General features: G+C 35.5%; 1 protein-coding gene across 1 annotated transcript; it reads right to left on the bottom strand.

Annotated features, from left to right (window-relative positions):
* Positions 1-583: 583 nt before the first annotated feature.
* On the bottom strand, positions 584-1,789 carry LOC118646131. Its single transcript, XM_036288433.1, has one exon. The coding sequence runs from the start codon at positions 1,787-1,789 to the stop codon at positions 584-586; it is 1,206 nt and encodes a 401-aa protein (XP_036144326.1).
* Between the last annotated feature and the right edge of the window lie 20,865 nt (positions 1,790-22,654).

Here is a 22,654-nt window from a genome sequence, read left to right on the forward strand (position 1 = left end):
ATTATTACATCGTAAAATATTATCTGCATCCAGTTTGTCTAGAGAAGGACAATCCTCATAATACGCATCTAAGGTTTTAATGATCAGGTTACTTTTCAGATTGTCATCCAGAAGATTTGTCAACCATTTCCGCTTTTCACATCCTTTCACGTATATAAGTCGAAATGCATCATTTTCCAGTTTTTCATACATATTACCCACCACAGCTGCCGTAATCAAACTTTTGGCTCTGCTGTAATTAATGATCCCATCAGCCCATCGTAGCCCATGATGATTAGCCATCAACCAGAAAGCTTTTGATTTGTCAGACCTTGTGAGAAGATACCATGGTATGGGACTAGTAAAGGTATAATGAGAGAGAGCAGTTCCATTCCTGAGTATCGCTACTTCCTTCACGATAAATGTCTTTCCAACAACGAATCCTTGTAAATCCACAAACGTTGGTACAACCATGACGAAGTATTCTTGCACGCGTTCAGAAGAAGAAATAAACTGAATGTGCTATGGATAGTGTTTTTATCACTCTTTGTCACACACATACATACATCTGCAGCGTTGCTATTGTTTTTTTAAATTATTATTATTAGTTGATTTTGCGCACTATATTGGTTAGTGGGCTATATTCAACTACACGATCGTGCAGGATTAGATAATACGCGGTTGTATTCGCTGGTAAATTCTCTTTACATTCAAATTCTAATCGCACATCTACAGTGGTACTCTTGACAGACTCATTTTGACGCGAACAATCGATAACCACGAATGGACCTTGCTCCAGAAAGTCGGTAGTTATTAACCATACCTCAGTACTGTTGCATCCATAATATGATTTACGAAAACACTTATACATATCATAAAGTATTGCGTATCTATTTTTTGCAAAATCTAAATTCATATCATCGTATAGATAACACTCTGAATTAAGATAGAGCTTCACGTTGATCAAATTGCAGTTGTCGAATTGAGTTATATTTTCCGACATTACGTTCTTCCGACCAGTCTGCATCGCAAAGATAACATATCGCGGTTTTTCTAAATTAGTGGCTGTTTTAACGGTCCACAAGTGTTTGGTCGTGCTTTGCAGCAGAGGAAATTCATACAGATCCCATGAACGGAAACTCAAACTCATGTACCGTCCGGTCTCTAAAGTTTTTAACAAGCAAAGTTTATTGATATCATTCAAAATTACGTGAGGCATTCGCCATTGTATCTTGAATAATTCAATCTTAGGATGCAACGCTGAAGATCCTAGCAGACTGTTATTATCGCTACGCGATCGTAATAAAATTAACTCATGACGTGCGTTAATCACTACACGCTTGTAATCTTCGCAAAATCCCAGTAACATGCTGAGCGGTATACAAAAGTTGAAGTATCCATCTACTGAAACAGTGTCAATGGTATTCCATGCGGCATTTTTCATGATAGCACTTTTATCTGAAGATAACGATACATAGTTTTTGAGCGTGGAAGTTATTCCCATGTTTCTGTTACGATCAATCTCCACACCATCCAGTTCATAACGAATCTCGTCAAACATGAACGCAACACAATTATATCCTAACGTTACAGTGGCACCATCTACTGTTGCTTGTTTTGTTACCTTCCCCTCAACATACAGATAACTCTCACATGGTAACGTGTATAAATCCTGCTGTTGTATAGGTATTCGTATCTCATCGCTGTGACCAAACGTTGTGTTAGCATATGGATTGTATGTGTGTGTCTCAATCTTGACAATGCGATTGTCAAAGACCGGTTCACTTTCAATGTTCAAAATGTCAATCATCTCGCTTGTTTCTTACGATGAATCCCAGAGATTTCAAAAATTCAATATTTGTCGTACTGAGTTCTTTTCTTTTCATAAAACCACTATTGTTTGCAGTCGTTTGTTTTTGTGCGATACAATTTTTTCTCATACATATCACCTGATCTGTCTCATGTAGTACAAGCATCTCAGGTGTTTCCAAAATATGCAATTCGTATTAACGTTGTCGTCGTCGCACGTGCAGTCTGACGGTAATTTCTTCGCCTCGAAAATCGAGCAATCGTCCTTCTTGATCAACGATACGCACCGTCAAATCGGTAATGTGCTGTGCGATGATTGGAAGGTAAATGACATGTGCAGGCGTTTCCGATATCTTATATCCTGGCGATAATTTAGACGAAAATTCATGTATCGTGTGTACACGAGTACTGTTGCTGTACACACCACTGACGATGCTGCATTCTACACGAATAATATTCACATTAATAATTTTAATCAATGCGTCTGATTCATGCCATTGTTGTGGTTTTAATATACGATTCGATGAAAATCCCAAAAGCGAACCAATGTTGTTTGGTTTGCTAAAATTTATTCTGTGAACACATTTTAATTCACTCTTCATCGTATTATGATTAGCACGAATTATTATGGGATATTCATCCTCATCATACCCATATAGATTGTTTTTGGGGCGTACTGTTTCTTGAGAATGTAAAATTGTGCGTTTTAAATATCCATTTATAGCATGCAATTCATATGAGCCTTCCGGAATCACAATTTCATTGTCATTAGTGCCATAGTAAAATTTATTATTTGACGAATTTACATTTGGTATCGTATTGTACGTTTCGAAATCTGTTAAACCAAGTTCATAATAATCATCGCTCAAATCTATAGCGGGAAAGTAGCTCACCGTAAGGATGCTACTGTTGCCAGTCAACGTAAGCGTTAGAGACATGTTTGCAAACTGTCAAACAAATACTGGTTGCTACTAGTGGAATGTCATCATTTAAATCCATATCGATGATCTACCGTATAGAGAAACTGTAAACATAATTGTCCACAAATGTTCTGATTAAAACGTTGATAGGAAATGCGATTGTATTCAATTTTCATCACATCTCTTTTAAGGTATTGAATCAATTCTTTGGGTGGTCGAAGATTTCCAAAACTATCGAAATATATCGCACGTTCTTTTCTCTTTGCATATGCTACCCAATGAGTACCAGGCCCTTCAGTATCGTCCAAATTTATAATACCACTTTTGTTTATATGCGGCGACTTTGGTAATGCGTTACGCATGAAAACACCTCTAAAGAATGGGATACGCAAGCGCTTTGCCAAATGTTCCAATTGAACGTTTGTGGTCATACCAGTAGGCATTTTTATCATTTCTTCGACGTTTTTTTTTTTTTTTTATTGCTGCACCTCGACCACGCTTGTGCGGAGCAAGATAGATTCCATGACCTTTCATGGCACGATCTTCCATGGCACGATTATGACGTTGCATCTCTTGCAGCTGACGTTGTGTAGCTTTCCAATCGTTCACCGTCTTTGTAACCCCCGCTGCCCCCCCAACCAAAGAACCAAGAACTCCTAGTAACGGTAGAACTGGTAAGACACCACCATGTTTTTTTATTGGAAGGACTCTTTTTCTGGTCACTTTCTTGGTCGAATTTTTGTTCTTTTTATTTATGCTCATACCGATTTTAGTTTTAGCTTTCATAGCTGCCCAAACGGTCATAGCAGCAGCTCTCCCAGAGTCGAATCTTTCGCTACTATACGTTTTTTCGCTTTATCGGCAAGTATTTTGTCAGCTATATGTCTGTCGGCTAGATTATTGTTACGTGAATAGGCTATATCGTGCTCACGACACGCTGCGTCTAACTGATTAATACCTCGTTCGCCTCTAGATAGTCGTTTCTTTAAATGAGTTCCCGGACCACAAAACTGATAGCCTGGAATATGTAGCTCAATAGGAAGTGCGTTTATTGCACGATTCAACAAACCTCTGCCAGTTTTTATTGTTGGTAACATTCACTACAATCCCTGATCAACGGTGCTGGACCGTCGATATGCGTTTGTTGCCACGGACGATTATAATGTTTCAAACATTGACGACATTGCTGAATCTCCAAATCGGCTCTTATACAGGGTGTCCCTAAGCACCCACGCCAATGCTTGTAAAGAGGTAGAAGGGATCGAGATGAACATACAGGTCCAATATTTTCTTGGGTTAGGTTTACAAATAATCGAGATATCAATTTTTTTAATTGTGCGAATGAGAGCGCGCCGCGGCGCGCCGTAGGAAGAGCCGAGCCGCTCGAGCCGTAGCGCGGCCCACTGTGTGAAGCATTGGCTGCCGGTGGCGGGGAGAAGGAGGAGAAGCGGCGCCGCTGCCTGTGCTTCGCCGCCCTCACGTCCCGCAGCACCGCGTCTAGACTCGCATCAATGGCCGCTCTCGCTTCCCACCGCACCGCGCTTAGACTCGCGTCGTTACGCACATTCGCAATTACTTGACAAAATTATTTAGCAAAGATAGGGACAAATTAAAACCGTAATAAACTTCTGTAATTGAGAAAGTCGAAAGAGAGAAAGCGATGGAAACTTATGGAATCTTAAAATAATTTAATTTCTATCGTAATTGTGAATATAGTAAATTAATAATAGTTTTCGGTACATTGACGATATATTCTTTTTTTTTCCTAAATATCTTATTTACAGTATCATACAACTCGAATTTTGTTTCTTATCGAATTGTATCGTACTGTTAAATCCTTGATAAAAACATTGATAAAAATTCGTAAATTTATTCGTCAAATCATTATCGTAAATTCACGATTGATTCTCAAATTGATAGTTTTTTTTTTCGTCTATTATAATATTTGCTACATCGAGTTCTCTCATCGTTATCTTTTTTCTCTTACACGATATATTCATAAATATTTCTTCATATTTAATCAAAATGATGCAACAATGGAACAAACTTTTCTAACAGAAAATGCGAGAACGATAGAAAATAATATCTTTTTTTTAAATTTGTTCCTTTTGATTTAGAGATGGATTATAAAATAAAAATCAATTAGATTTTCGTGTTGCTATTTTAAATAAATCACTGAAAATCTATCGTAATTAATAATGCAATTAAAGATAGCAGAAACTCTAAGTTTTCTATCGTCATAAAAGAAAACTTAGAGTTGTATTGACAATACGTGATGTTGAACGTTAATCTCTAAGCATAATTCGTAGAAGACGCATCGCCCCTAATCTATTGTTGCACGCGTACTGCACGCGTCGCCCGGCCGCGCGAGTCAGCTGGTTGCTATAGAGAAGAACGTTGTCATATTGCTGTTTATGTCGGTTCTCGAGCTGTCAAGCTCGTGTATTGGAGTGTTTTGAATAAATTCCGTTTTTTTAAGAAAACGTGCTATCCTATTTCGTGCGCACGGGAGTGCGCAATTGTGTACAGAGTTTGTAGAGCTGACGAATGCGAGAGCGCGACGCAAGAAGCGCAACACTATTGTGAAATCGTCACATCAACAGGGGGGCATTTTTCTAGATGTTATTACAAAGAATGTAACATATTATGGATAAGTATTTCTTTAATTGCATTATTAATTATGATAGATTTTCAGTGATTTATTTAAAATAGCAACACAAAAATCTAATTGATTTCTATTTTATAATCCATCTCTAAATCAAAAGGAACAAATTTAAAAAAATGATATTATTTTCTATCGTTCTCGCATTTTCTGTTAGAAAAGTTTGTTCGATTGTTGCATCATTTTGATTAAATATGAAGAAATATTTATGAATATATCGTGTAAGAGAAAAAAGATAACGATGAGAGAACTCGATGTAGCAAATATTATAATAGACGAAAAAAAAACTATCAATTTGAGAATCAATCGTGAATTTACGATAATGATTTGACGAATAAATTTACGAATTTTTATCAATGTTTTTATCAAGGATTTAACAGTACGATACAATTCGATAAGAAACAAAATTCGAGTTGTATGATACTGTAAATAAGATATTTAGGAAAAAGAAAGAATATATCGTCAATGTACCGAAAACTATCATTAATTTACTATATTCGCAATTACGATAGAAATTAGATTATTTTAAGATTCCATAAGTTTCCATCGCTTTCTCTCTTTCGACTTTCTCAATCACAGAAGTTTATTACGGTTTTAATTTGTCCCTATCTTTGCTAAATAATTTTGTCAAGTAATTGCGAATGTGCGTAACGACGCGAGTCTAAGCGCGGTGCGGTGGGAAGCGAGAGCGGCCATTGATGCGAGTCTAGACGCGGTGCTGCGGGACGTGAGGGCGGCGAAGCACAGGCAGCGGCGCCGCTTCTCCTCCTTCTCCCCGCCACCGGCAGCCAATGCTTCACACAGTGGGCCGCGCTACGGCTCGAGCGGCTCGGCTCTTCCTACGGCGCGCCGCGGCGCGCTCTCATTCGCACAATTAAAAAAATTGATATCTCGATTATTTGTAAACCTAACCCAAGAAAATATTGGACCTGTATGTTCATCTCGATCCCTTCTACCTCTTTACAAGCATTGGCGTGGGTGCTTAGGGACACCCTGTATGTTTGGGGAGTTTGTCCCACAAATCCTCAATATATTTTAAAAATTCGCGTAACAAAACAATCTTCGGTATGTATTTTAACTATTTAGAGGTTAGATCTTGAATATCGCGAGTATCTGACAAAAGAAGAAACATTTCTAAATGTCATCAGTGTCTGACAGAAGAAGAAACATTTTTATACTGAGCGATTTTGATACGATGCACCCCTATATATAGTTCAATTGTAATGGTTTATTAATGAATTCAATTTTGCAGTTTGTAGAGGAAACATGCGGTTCATAAAGCAACCAAAAACGATAAGTGTGACAAATTTCGATGATAGAACACAATCAGTATTTGAGCAAGAAACGCGTCGACATGGAAACATGCTTCCAAGCACGATTCGTGGAATCATATGCGGTCCCTCGAATTGCGGCAAAACCAACGTGTTGATGAGCATGCTAGAAAGTCCTCACGGTCTACGTTTTGAGAATTTGTACGTGTACTCAAAATCATTGCAACAGCCCAAATATCGTTACTTGGAAAAGTTGCTGACATTGATTGATGAAATTAGTTATTTTACATTCTCCAATAACATCGATGTAATTCCAACGACAGAAGCGCGCCCAAATTCAATATTTATATTTGATGACGTGGCATGTGACAAGCAAGATATGATAAAAGATACTTTGCTATGGGGCGTCATTCGAGCATTGATTGTTTCTATCTCTGTCAGACGTATGCAAAGATACCTAAACATCTTATAAGAGACAATGCAAATCTGTTGATTCTATTTAAACAGGATGGTACCAACTTGAAACATGTTTACAACGATCATGTGAACACAGATATGTCATATGAGGATTTTAGTGCATTGTGTCGCAAATGTTGGCAACATAAATACGGTTTCACAGTGATTGATAAGGATAGTCCTATAAACAATGGACGATATAGAAAGGGATTTAACGACTATGCTATACCATGAATTGTTCAATCATTGTTGTAACTTTAACGTGATAACTTCAACCTTCTACATGGTTCTAACATTGTTTCAACGTCGTTATAACATCAATGTGGTTGAACATAGTTCCAACATCGTTCCAACATCGTTATAACATCAATGTGATTTTAACATAGTTCCAACATCGTTCCAACATCGTTCCAACATCGTTGTAACGTTAATGTAGTTCAACATTATTCAAACATTGTTCCAATATTATTGTAATGTCAATGTGGTTTAACGTTATTCAAACATCGTTCTAACGTCATTGTAATTTTAACGTTCACGAGGTATACATCATGAATCGTATCATGGACATCAAGGATCGCGAGAAAATAGTGAATGAGATTGCAAAAACAAGCAAATCAATCCGCAAGAAATATCGAGCTTTGAAAACCGGTAGGTTGAATGAAGATGTTACATTAGAGAGACATTTTAAACCCATTGTCGAACCTCTAAAGCAAATCGTGGAAAGAACCGCTAATGTAGAAGGTAACGTTGATGTAAAAACTGAGGCATCATCGATGAGTACAAATGTTAATGCAAAGAAGGTAATATTAAAACCTGGAAAAAAGAATGCAAAACGTAAGGTAAAAAAATGGAAATCTAACATGTCATAGGATTACTCAGATATGTCCACATTGTCCTCACCAAAACAGAAACAATTATATAATCCTCCACTAGTTTCTACTTCGATGGAAGCTTCTGAACAATCACATGAATCTTTGCCGAACAACACTCTACCCGTTGATGAGAATACTGCTTTCGAATATGAACAATCACATGAATCTTTGCCGATCAACACTCTACCCGTTGATGAGAATACTGTTTTTGAAACCCCAGTTTCACCGTTTGCAACATCCGTTAAACATCGATTACAAATGCTCGAAGGACAGCAAAAGTTGCGTAATTATCTTGGTCCGTTGGGACAAATATACATGGGAGCTGTGCTAAGTGGTAAAAAAGATACTATGGATAGCGTTTATGGTGTACGTTTTAATAACGATGGAATTACGCTTGGGGATAAAGATATCGATGTGGACAGAAACGATAATATAATTATAGATGGAATAACATACAAGGGAACACCAGGTCTTTACGAGCTAATATTTAAAAGAATTCCCGATGATGCTGTGTACACAGAGTCTGATATGCAAAAATACAAAAGTATACTGTTTGCAACGAATGCTCACAGACATGGATACAACTCACAGAATCCTATAAGTGGTAATAGAGGATACAAGTATAAGTATATAATCGCTCCCCTAGTATCACATGTGTCAAGCAATAAAGTGGTAGGAAAAGGTTTACCACAAGAGACTACGATGTTACTAAATGATAACAAGATTGATTACATATATTGGAATGATCCGAACAAGTTGGTAGATCGTTTGCAATTGCTGGAAATCTAACATGTCATGGGATTACTCAGATATGTCCACATTGTCCTCACCAAAACAGAAACAATTATATAATCCTCCACTAGTTTCTACTTTGATGGAAGCTTCTGAACAATCACATGAATCTTTGCCGAATAACACTCTACCCGTTGATGAGAATACTGCTTTCGAATATGAACAATCACATGAATCTTTGCCGATCATTGGCGCTTCGCGGCAACAACGCTCACAACAATGAAATTTCATCAATTATTGAAGAACTCCGTGAAGCTGGTCTTATTATATAAATTAAACAGCGCTGCATTGATATGAATTAGTCAGTTAATACTGCTTGCGTCGAAATGTCGATGAATAAGTTCGGAACATTGCATGAGGATAATGGCTCGAGAGCTACTCGAATACAACAACAACAACAATGGAATGAATACGCTGAAAATTATGTACACGAAAATGCTCTTTGTCTAAACGATGCAAAAGAATTTGATGCAAGGTCGCGCAAGATACAACATGTAGCGCAACCGGAAGCTGACAGTGACGTTGCAACCAAACGATATGCGGAAGAGCGTATTGCAGGTGTGACAGGTCATTTGAATGACGTTGCAAGCAAACGATACATACAAGAAAATGCCCTTTGTCTAACTGCCGATGATAAAAGTTTTGATGCAAAAAGGCTTAGGATACATCATGTATCGTGGCCGAAAGCCTTTGATGACGCTGCACACAAAAATTATGTGGATGAAAACTTAAATAATGTTAAACTTCTACTGCATAATAGTATAGTTGAAAACATAAATAATGTTAAACTTCTACTAAATACTAGTATAGCTGAAACGATGCAGTATGTAGATAAAAATGTTGAAATTTTAAAAAATCTACAAAATGACTTTGAAATGAAAAACATGCAGAGAATAAATACCCTTCATCAGAACATGGAAACATACGTAGACTTTTTACAGTCTATGATATTGAAATTTCAGAAAAAATAGAATATTGCAGTTAAATTGACATATCATCAAGCTTAACAACAACAACAATGCTCACGACAATAAGCTTCTATTTATTATCAAGGAAATTTGCGAAGTCGGTTTGATTGTAAATAAAAGTTTGAGTCATACCGATATCAGTCAGTGTTGAAATGTCAATCAATGGATATTCAAAGTAAGACGAAATATACGTAACAACTCTTAAACAACACTTCATAATGGGAAAAAAGATAAAGAGATCTACAAAAACTAATGAGAGAAAAAAGGAACAACTCATTAGTAATGAAAGGCAGCAACTCGTTGAGGAACTACACGCTCCGGCGAGAAAAAATTTTCCGCGAAGACGCGTCATAGTTCATGGATATGACGATCTATGGCAAGCCGATATTGTCGAGATGATTCCATACTCACGTTTCAACAGAGGCTATCACTACATACTCACCGTTATAGATGTGTTAAGCAAGCATGCATGGGCCATACCACTCAAGAGTAAAGGCGGAAGCGAGACGGCTAACGCAATCACCGAGATAATTCGAGAGAGCAAGAGATGTCCAAGAAACCTACAAACTGACATGGGGAAGGAATTTTATAACGCCTACGTGCAAAAACTCTTAAAAAAAAATGATATCAATCATTATGCCACATATTCGATGTTGAAGGCATCGGTCGTTGAGCGATTCAATCGCACGTTGAAAAATGACATGTGGAAAATGTTTACGTTCAACGGAATCTACAAGTGGATCGACGCGTTGCCACAGCTTGTCGCGGAGTACAATACGCGCAAGCATCGAACAATCGGTATGCGGCCTGTTGACGTTACCCCCGCGATCGCTGAAAAACTGTTGATTACCGTGTACAGCACGATAAAGATTATTGGTCCAGCAAAGTTCAAAGTAGGCGACTCGGTACACGTTAGCAAATACAAAACAGTCTTCGAGAAAGGTTATACACCAAATTGGACCACGGAGGTGTTTAAAATTGTTAAAGTACAGCGCACTAATCCTGTAACATATCTGCTCGATGATTATCGTGGTAAATCTATCGCTGGAGCATTTTACGAGTATGAGTTGCATCGTGCGACTTATCCAAACATGTACCTCGTAGAGAAAGTATTACGCAAAAAGGGGAACATGGTTTACGTCAAGTGGTTGGGATTCGACGGTTCACACAATTCTTGGATTCACAAAGACAATATTACATAAGAATATTTTCTTTATTATAATCATATAAAAAAAAATATTGTAAACATATGAATATAAAATACATTTTTTTTTACATATATGAAGTTTCTTTATTATCCCTCCTCAATATATTCTTCTTATTATTAATACATACACGTTCTTAATGTAAAATGCATATAAAATGGCTATAATGTATAAAATACAATCATCCTTAATACATATTTCAATGTTCTTAGTATTAACTCACACATTTTTAATAGAAAATAAAAACGTAAAATGTATATTATGAAATTACAAAAGTATAAAAAAATACATAAAATGTAACATAAGTGTATAATGTGGAATACATGAAACATTAAATGTACAACTATAAAATAAATGTAAAATGTAAAATACATGAAATGCAACGTATAAAATATATAAAATGTGAGATGTAAAATTAGAAAATATATGTAAAATACAAATACAAAATACATAATGTATAAAATACGATATATTATAAAGATATCCGATAATGTCTCCATGGTAATGTATTCACAGTCGAATCTACATATCGCTTATCATTGTATGGACTCAGAGCAATTTTCGTCTCGTGGATGGTGTACACCTCATGCAATTTCGATCTTATACAAGTCTGCTGTCGTGTCATTTCAATTTCATCTCGCAGACACAGCATATAATCGTCGAACGTTATAGTACGCGCTATGATGTTACTCTTGACACCTTTGACCTTTTTAGTGTCTTTTATACCGTCTACCCTTAATGCGTACATTTTTGCTCTAAGTCCAACGAACTCTGTCATTATTGCGCCATTATTTTCATCTTTCATCAGCCCTAGTTTTTTTTTATTGACACGTGGAATACCATATGCATTGTCAACCGGATAATCGCTCGTGTCAAATCTACTAATGTCACGCTTCATGATATCGTACACATCATTGCACTCGATGTGATATATAAGACTATCCGTATCGGTGTACATGACTTTACATTTATTGTGAAACAATGGTAACATATACTCATAATGAAATTCATACAAACATGTCTTGGATATGTCAAGAATAGACATACCCACATAAATCGGTTTGTCGAATTTTGTCTTAAGTTTTCGCAATTCAATGGCGACTAGATTTTCCGAAAAGACGCTTCGACTATGGAAATTTGGTTTTGCAATCATTGCCTCAGCGCCATACCGCCCGCCCCACTTTGTTAATAATTTTACATTAACGTGATTGCGCACGTTCTCCATGGTTTTCCCGAATACCGCGTTGTTCATTAATTTATACAAATTTTTCTCAAAATCGTTCTTGGCATGAGTTCTGAAATTTGTATTAAGCTGAATGTAATTGCGAAGCCATGAAGATTGTGTGAATTGTAATATACGGTATATCTTTGTAATACGAAGACCGTGACGCATGCACTGCTGCAGATTGCGATAGTGTATTACGTAACGCTTCTTATCATACAGAGTTGCGAGGAGCTTGGGCTGCAACTTGCCAGGCGGTTTTTCATGCGTTGGACAGAATGGTAGATCGGTGTGCGTGTTGTGTTTATTTTGTGGGTACTCTAGATCGACCTCGAAAATATAACCTGTGGGCGAATCTGAAGCGATTGTGGTAACGTCAAAGTTTGAGATGTTTTCGACCCATTGAAATTCGGCGTAAGGCAATGGTTGACACATTGCCCATCCGTATAGATTGTTTACGTCAAAGTACATGAGGTACGACGATGGTTTCGATGGATCGTACGACTGCATGTGCTTGTTATTGGCCCTCGCATATCTGCACGAACATTGGCTCAGGCCATCGCGTATGCCACGCTCGATAAACATAACCATTTCAATATCTGTGAGTAGTTCGAAATTGATGCAAGTATGTTTCAGCATCGCGTCCCATGTAAAACCCGGTAGAGTATAATAATATGCGGGGTCGAGTCCGTAACTCACAATGCAACTGTCACGAAAGTTTTCAAATATATCAGCTAACAACAATACGTCGGTTTTCAGATACAGATCGCTGTACTCGCCCAAGGTTTGAATGGAGAACTGCTGCCACACGTTGACAGCGTGTGCGTAATCGCTTTCGGATACAGTGTCGCCGGTCAAAGAACTGTAAAACAATTCGCGCGGCGGTAACCATGTATCCTGCAACTTGTTCACGCAATCTACGTATTCGTAGGGAAACACGCCTTTTCGCGTCAATAAATCAAATTTTTCTGCAGATAAATTACTGAATTCACGTTGCAATATTGATAGTTTATCATTACTGAAAAAGGATGTTAATTTGTCAAGACTCGTATTAAGAAATTTGAAAGAATCGATAAACCGTAATTTTACACAAATTTTCCGCTCATTATCTTCAGTGTTTTTAACATGTTTAGTAAATGAAATGTATTTTTCTTTTGTGATGGGAAGTAAGTCGATTTTCCCTTCGTACGCGGTAGCTATCTCTTTGATGATGAAATGTGCATCATACCCAGATAAGTTGTGAAAAACTATGGGAATGCAATGTAAATCTTTGTAATTTAAATTGCAATCTGAATATGCGGGACCTCTATAACGACCGGTCAAATGACAATGATCGCGTGCCCGTGTGTCGTTTGGCGCGAACGGTTTTTCACACACATGACAGTGCGTAGCACTATTAAAATTTTCCCATTCGTCTCGCGTGAAATCCATGGGGACATTAGCCGACAGAATATCCTTAACGTTATGCGCTATAATTTTTAATTGCTCTGCGAACCATGCAACGCAATTTTTACCGCAATGAAATCGATACCTTGATAAAGACTCATCGTAAGTGCAGTGCATGTAATATCCAACGCTGAATACTTCATGATGCTGAGACGCATATGTCGGCATTCTCGGGTCTGTATTTAGCTTCTTTAGAACGTATTCCAAGTCGGCATACACCACAAAGGGAACTCGTTCCTTTCTGTTGTAGTTTTTGAAACTCAGCCATTTGTTATCTTCGCTCGGTAGTTGGATAGCACAGTCATTTAATTCTCGACAATCAACGACGTGGGCTTCCAATTTCTCGTTCGTGCTGAAATAGTGCAAACATCTGCAAAAACATAATTTATTATTATAATTTATTATAATTTGTTTCTTTTATACAAATTTTACAATTTTATTGAAATATACGTACCGATCGCACAAGTATTTTTTATGTTCATGTTTACTGAGTTGTGAGCTCACGAGGCGGGATAGATTCTTAATCCATGTGAAATGTCCCACATTGTCATCTCGCGGGTCCTGCAGATACAACAGATTGACATGCTTCTCTTTCTTCTTATCAGCAAGCCGTAGTGGTAAAATTGCAAGTTGTTTCTTTGTTTTTTCTGTGCAATATACATTGATTGAGAGATTATTTAATTGTTCAAATTTTTTTATTTGATTCAACGTCATTGGAAACTTAATGTTTTGCAAATTTAGCACTGTCGCATAATGTGGATATGAAGATTCCCGATATGAATATTCTTTGGCAGGATGCAAAGCAGCGACCACTGACCATGCAAAACATGCATCATCCATAGATTTTACATTGATCACCGCTTTCTTCATCATTATCTCCCGATGCAACTGGATATAACACCCTGCATGCAATGGATTGTGCTTGTTGATGTTGACCGTAAGATTAAGGATTCGTGATAACGCCCACCCGCTATCACGTTCCTGGAAATCTTCGAGGGATGCCAATATGAATTCGATGACATGCTGCTTGTACCACTCGTATAAGTTTGATGTTTGAAAGAGTTCATAGTTTTTCGTGTTGATACTCTTATTAGCACGTTTATCTCCCGTCACAAACTCACCATTGAACGTGGTATTCACTTTTGCACTGTTGTGTCTTTTTATAACGTCTTGCACTTGCTCGAGCACTACACTACCAGCGTCTTCCAAAAATTGTCGCGGTTCAATATAATCAGCGTTAATTACAGCACCAGTCAATATACGATTTTCAAATGCTGTATCGATCTCTCGCCAAACAAGTTTTTTCGCGTTATTATAGTCACTAGTGCCCACGTATTCACCACCGATGTGCATGAAATGTCTCTCCAAGCGAGTCTTTACACCCTCGAGTCGTGTGATTCTAGCAACCAAAGATTGTCTATGTCCGATTGAGAGTCGTGAACGCTTGACACGACTGCGTTCTTCAAGCTGTTTAATAAACTCCTCGCATCGCTGTGCCCATGCAAAATATTTGCTTAAGGTGATGATTTGGTGGGACCGCTCCAACAGATCTCGTTCAGTTTGCTCGAGATCTTCCATGTTTTACATTGTCTTTTCACACAATTTTTTTATATTTCGAAGCACTTGCAAGTGACTCTGTCACATAATTCACAATACCACACTGCATCAATGATATTATAATCATGATAATTCATGATTATCAATTCGATGCACTTTCCAATGCCTGTATGAATCGCAATATATAGAACTTCGTTGTACTCAATCTTTTGAATGATTTTCATTGCCCAATCATTACAATCATAATTTTTTTCATTGTAATATCGTAGTACACCATATTTATAGTGCCATTCAAATTCTTTGTCTACCTCTCTCTTGCACTCATCCAACATCCATCTATATACTTCCCATCGCACGTGATATGGCCAGTCATATGGGGATTCAGTTTCAATATCAACCCCTTGTCTGACGATGCGTTCACTGGTTCCACGTATACCGAGTTCGCGATCGCATAAAAACTGTGCCAGTGATATTCGTTGTACACCCGTGAATCTTTCTCCTCGTAGATCCTCGTCCTTCAGAATATCAATGATATCTTGTTTGTATTCAGCATCATGATCACAATTATTATTGTTCAATATATAGTCTAAAGCGTTGTCATACTGGTTGAATTTTTCCATATTACCTACGTAAAGGTATACACTATTATAATGCAACATTCAGTTTCTCTCACTGCGTACATACAGGACACATGTTGCATTGGAATATCAAATACAATGCTCTTCTGCAGTTTGAGCAATAACGTTCATTCACTGCAGCATGTAGTTCGATTTCATGTCTTTTAACAGAGTATATCACTTCTATATCACCGTGGTCAGACAGATTGATCATGCATGAAGTGCATACAACATCATTACCCGTGGAATAATAACTATACATAACACACACTTTGGAACGTTCGGTTAATGCACGAATTTGTTTGCGAGACACTACCTTAACGATTTTATTGGTGGAGATCTCACTTTGATCGCTGTTATAGTCACTGTCATCTGATAACGGGCTGTCTTCGTCCAACAATTCATCCATTACTGCTTTAAAATTATTATACTTGGTGGGACCACTCCAACAGATCACGTTCAGTTTGCTCAAAGTCTTCCTTGTTTTATACAATTTTTTCGACACACTCTTTTCACAGTACTTGCATGTAATGTTGTCGCATAATTCACAGTTTTTACCAACCAATACGCGGATGACTTTCAAATCCATGATTTGACACGCTTAGTTCATCGTTATATATTTTCGTCTAGCGCTACCCCCCCCAAAACTTCAACATCATATTTGTTTCATACTAATTATTTATGAGAACATGACAAATATCGATAGCGCATTATCACCACGGAAAAAAACTTAGCTTTTACATTTATAGGTTTTTTAACAGATAATCGCATACCTTTCTTAACAAACCTTTGTTATAACATTTTTGAAAACATATGTCTAATAATGTCTAATATAAGTTTTGAACAGATAATTGCATTCCTTTTTTACTCACCTTTGTTATGCGATAAGTTAATGTACCTAATGGTACCCTTCACTTAAAAACTAATATCATTAAAAATTAGTAAATTCCATCCGATAAGCGTCCCCGCCTCGCGTGACGTTGTCACCCCCGCACCACCAAATATCCCCCCGCCCCGCTCCCCGCGCATTGCCCCGTGGCTCAGAACCGGCCCTATTACCCTACTTATTGCAAAACTATTAAAAAATGCTATGTACTCGTCTGGAACTTGCTATAAAATGGTAGTTTACTCTTGTAGTGGGGTGCCAGCAGTCTAATAAAAAAAATTGTATAAAAATGCTTAAAAACCGGAACTGTCGACGAAATCTGCAAAAAGCTTTGTCACTATTGCAGAACTATTAAAATATGCTATGTACTCTTCTGAAATTCGCTATAAAATGGTAGTTTACTCTTGTAGTGCGGTGCCAGCGGTCTACTAAAAAATTGTTTAAAAATACTTAAAGACCGGAAGTGTCGACAAAACCTGCAAAAAGCTTTGAAACTATTACAGAACTATTAAAATATGCTATGTACTCGTCTGGCACTCGCTATAAAATGGTAGTTTACTCTTGTAGTGCGGTGCCAGCCGTCTAATAAAAAAATTGCTTAAAAATGCTTAAAGACCGGAACTGTCGACGAAATCTACAAAAGCTTTGACATTATTGCAGAACTTTTAGAAAATGTCATAAAGTTGACTGAAACTCGCCAAACAGTGGTACTTTACTCTTGTGGTGCAATGCCAACAGCCAAATTAAAAAACTGTTTAAATATATTTACATAGATCTGTCGATATTCGATTAGAATTTCAGGCCTAGCCCTAAAATACAAGTTTTTCGGGCAAAATAATTGTTTAAAAAATGTTCTAATTAATTATTTCACCTGAACATTATAAAAACATATTGTACGCGTCCCGAACTATATGAGAATTACGTTCAAATAAATAGATCTGTCGATATTCGATTAGCACTTGTCGTGTAGCCTTAGAAATTCAAGTTTTTCGGGCAAAATAATTGTTTAAAAAATGTTCTAATTAATTATATCACCTGAACTTTATAGAAACATATTGTACGCGTCCCGAACTATATGAGAATTACGTTAAAATAATTAGATCTGTCGATATTCGATTAGCACTTGTCGTGTAGCCTTAGAAATTCAAGTTTTTCAAGCATAATAATTGTTTAAAAAATGTTTTAATTAATTATATCACCTAAACTTTATAGAAACATATTGCAAGCGTTCCGAACTATATGAGAATTACGTTGAAATAATAAGATCTGTCGATATTCGATTAGCACTTGTCGTGTAGCCTTAGAAATTCAAGTTTTTCAAGCAAAATAATTGTTTAAAAAATGTTCTAATTAATTATATCACCGGAACTTTATAGAAACATATTGTACGCGTCCCGAACTATATGCGAATTACGTTAAAATAAATAGATCTGTCGATATTCAAATAGCACTTGACGTGTAGCCTTAGAAATTCAAGTTTTTCGGGCAAAATAATTGATTAAAAAATGTTCTAATTAATTATATCACCGGAACTTTACAGAAACATATTGTACGCGTACCGAACTATATGAGAATTACGTTAAAATACATAGATCTGTCGATATTCGATTAGCACTTGTCGTGTAGCCTTAGAAATTCAAGTTTTTCGGGCAAAATAATTGTTTAAAAAATGTTCTAATTAATTATATCACCTGAACTTTATAGAAACATATTGTACGCGTCCCGAACTATATGAGAATTACGTTAAAATACATAGATCTGTCGATATTCGATTAGCACTTGTCGTGTAGCCTTAGAAATTCAAGTTTTTCGGGCAAAATAATTGTTTAAAAAATGTTCTAATTAATTATATCACCTGAACTTTATAGAAACATATTGTACGCGTCCCGAACTATATGAGAATTACGTTCAAATAAATAGATTTGTCGATATTCGATTAGCACTTGTCGTGTAACCTTAGAAATTCAAGTTTTTTGGGCAAAATAATTGTTTAAAAAATGTTTTAATTAATTATATCACCTGAACTTTATAGAAACATATTGTAAGCGTCCCGAACTATATGAGAATTACGTTAAAATAATTAGATCTGTCGATATTCGATTAGCACTTGTCGTGTAGCCTTAGAAATTCAAGTTTTTCAAGCATAATAATTGTTTAAAAAATGTTTTAATTAATTATATCACCTAAACTTTATAGAAACATATTGTAAGCGTTCCGAACTATATGAGAATTACGTTGAAATAATAAGATCTGTCGATATTCGATTAGCACTTGTCGTGTAGCCTTAGAAATTCAAGTTTTTCAAGCAAAATAATTGTTTAAAAAATGTTCTAATTAATTATATCACCGGAACTTTATAGAAACATATTGTACGCGTCCCGAACTATATGCGAATTACGTTAAAATAAATAGATCTGTCGATATTCAAATAGCACTTGACGTGTAGCCTTAGAAATTCAAGTTTTTCGGGCAAAATAATTGTGTAAAAAATGTTCTAATTAATTATATCACCGGAACTTTACAGAAACATATTGTACGCGTCCCGAACTATATGAGAATTACGTTAAAATACATAGATCTGTCGATATTCGATTAGCACTTGTCGTGTAGCCTTAGAAATTCAAGTTTTTCGGGCAAAATAATTGTTTAAAAAATGTTCTAATTAATTATATCACCTGAACTTTATAGAAACATATTGTACGCGTCCCGAACTATATGAGAATTACGTTAAAATAATTAGATCTGTCGATATTCGATTAGCACTTGTCGTGTAGCCTCAAAAATTCAAGTTTTTTGGGCAAAATAATTGTTTAAAAAATGTTTTAATTAATTATATCACCTGAACTTTATAGAAACATATTGTACGCGTCCCGAACTATATGAGAATTACGTTAAAATAAATAGATCTGTCGATATTTGATTAGCACTTGTCGTGTAGCCTCAAAAATTCAAGTTTTTCAAGCATAATAATTGTTTAAAAAATGTTCTAATTAATTATATCACCGGAACTTTACAGAAACATATTGTACGCGTCCCGAACTATATGAGAATTACGTTCAAATAAATAGATCTGTCGATATTCAAATAGCACTTGACGTGTAGCCTTAGAAATTCAAGTTTTTCAAGCAAAATAATTGTTTAAAAAATGTTTTAATTAATTATATCACCTGAACTTTATAGAAACATATTGTACGCGTCCCGAACTATATGAGAATTACATTAAAATACATAGATCTGTCGATATTCGATTAGCACTTGTCGTGTAGCCTCAAAAATTCAAGTTTTTTGGGCAAAATAATTGTTTAAAGAATGTTTTAATTAATTATATCACCTGAACTTTATAGAAACATATTGTACGCGTCCCGAACTATATGAGAATTACGTTAAAATAAATAGATCTGTCGATATTTGATTAGCACTTGTCGTGTAGCCTCAAAAATTCAAGTTTTTCAAGCATAATAATTGTTTAAAAAATGTTCTAATTAATTATATCACCGGAACTTTACAGAAACATATTGTACGCGTCCCGAACTATATGAGAATTACGTTCAAATAAATAGATCTGTCGATATTCAAATAGCACTTGACGTGTAGCCTTAGAAATTCAAGTTTTTCGGGCAAAATAATTGTTTAAAAAATGTTTTAATTAATTATATCACCTGAACTTTATAGAAACATATTGTACGCGTCCCGAACTATATGAGAATTACGTTAAAATACATAGATCTGTCGATATTCGATTAGCACTTGTCGTGTAGCCTCAAAAATTCAAGTTTTTTGGGCAAAATAATTGTTTAAAAAATGTTTTAATTAATTATATCACCTGAACTTTATAGAAACATATTGTACGCGTCCCGAACTATATGAGAATTACGTTAAAATAAATAGATCTGTCGATATTTGATTAGCACTTGTCGTGTAGCCTCAAAAATTCAAGTTTTTCAAGCATAATAATTGTTTAAAAAATGTTCTAATTAATTATATCACCGGAACTTTACAGAAACATATTGTACGCGTCCCGAACTATATGAGAATTACGTTCAAATAAATAGATCTGTCGATATTCAAATAGCACTTGACGTGTAGCCTTAGAAATTCAAGTTTTTCGGGCAAAATAATTGTTTAAAAAATGTTTTAATTAATTATATCACCTGAACTTTATAGAAACATATTGTACGCGTCCCGAACTATATGAGAATTACGTTGAAATACATAGATCTGTCGATATTCGATTAGCACTTGTCGTGTAGTTTCAAAAATTCAAGTTTTTTGGGCAAAATAATTGTTTAAAAAATGTTTTAATTAATTATTATACCTGAACTTTATAGAAACATATTGTAAGCGTCCCGAACTATATGAGAATTACGTTAAAATAATTAGATCTGTCGATATTCGATTAGCACTTGTCGTGTAGCCTTAGAAATTCAAGTTTTTCAAGCATAATAATTGTTTAAAAAATGTTCTAATTAATTATATCACCGGAACTTTATAGAAACATATTGTACACGTCCCGAACTATATGAGAATTACGTTAAAATAAATAGATCTGTCGATATTCAAATAGCACTTGACGTGTAGCCTTAGAAATTCAAGTTTTTCGGGCAAAATAATTGTTTAGAAAATGTTTTAATTAATTATATCACCGGAACTTTACAGAAACATATTGTACGCGTCCCGAACTATATGAGAATTACGTTCAAATAAATAGATCTGTCGATATTCGATTAGCACTTGTCGTGTAGCCTTAGAAATTCAAGTTTTTCAAGCAAAATAATTGTTTAAAAAATGTTTTAATTAATTATATCACCTGAACTTTATAGAAACATATTGTAAGCGTCCCGATCTATATGAGAATTACGTTAAAATAATTAGATCTGTCGATATTCGATTAGCACTTGTCGTGTAGCCTTAGAAATTCAAGTTTTTCAAGCATAATAATTGTTTAAAAAATGTTCTAATTAATTATATCACCGGAACTTTATAGAAACATATTGTACACGTCCCGAACTATATGAGAATTACGTTAAAATAAATAGATCTGTCGATATTCAAATAGCACTTGACGTGTAGCCTTAGAAATTCAAGTTTTTCGGGCAAAATAATTGTTTAGAAAATGTTTTAATTAATTATATCACCGGAACTTTACAGAAACATATTGTACGCGTCCCGAACTATATGAGAATTACGTTCAAATAAATAGATCTGTCGATATTCGATTAGCACTTGTCGTGTAGCCTTAGAAATTCAAGTTTTTCAAGCAAAATAATTGTTTAAAAAATGTTTTAATTAATTATATCACCTGAACTTTATAGGAACATATTGTAAGCGTCCCGAACTATATGAGAATTACGTTAAAATAATTAGATCTGTCGATATTCGATTAGCACTTGTCGTGTAGCCTTAGAAATTCAAGTTTTTCAAGCAAAATAATTGTTTAAAAAATGTTCTAATTAATTATATCACCGGAACTTTACAGAAACATATTGTACGCGTCCCGAACTATATGAGAATTACGTTCAAATAAATAGATCTGTTGATATTCGATTAGCACTTGTCGTGTAGCCTTAGAACTTCAAGTTTTTCAAGCAAAATAATTGTTTAAAAAATGTTTTAATGAATTATATCACCTGAACTTTGTAGAAACATATTGTACGCGTCCCGAACTATATGAGAATTACGTTAAAATAATTAGATCTGTCGATATTCGATTAGCACTTGTCGTGTAGCCTTAGAAATTCAAGTTTTTCAAGCAAAATAATTGTTTAAAAAATGTTCTAATTAATTATATCACCGGAACTTTACAGAAACATATTGTACGCGTCCCGAACTATATGAGAATTACGTTCAAATAAATAGATCTGTTGATATTCGATTAGCACTTGTCGTGTAGCCTTAGAACTTCAAGTTTTTCAAGCAAAATAATTGTTTAAAAAATGTTTTAATGAATTATATCACCTGAACTTTGTAGAAACATATTGTACGCGTCCCGAAC

This window comes from Monomorium pharaonis, chromosome 6 (genome assembly GCF_013373865.1).
Source record: "Monomorium pharaonis isolate MP-MQ-018 chromosome 6, ASM1337386v2, whole genome shotgun sequence".
NCBI classification, from domain to species: domain Eukaryota; kingdom Metazoa; phylum Arthropoda; class Insecta; order Hymenoptera; family Formicidae; genus Monomorium; species Monomorium pharaonis.

Bases quoted from the DNA above. Each gene is read 5' to 3' on its own strand.
- LOC118646131 (XM_036288433.1), bottom strand. From the start codon at position 1,789: ATGATTGACATTTTGAACATTGAAAGTGAACCGGTCTTTGACAATCGC.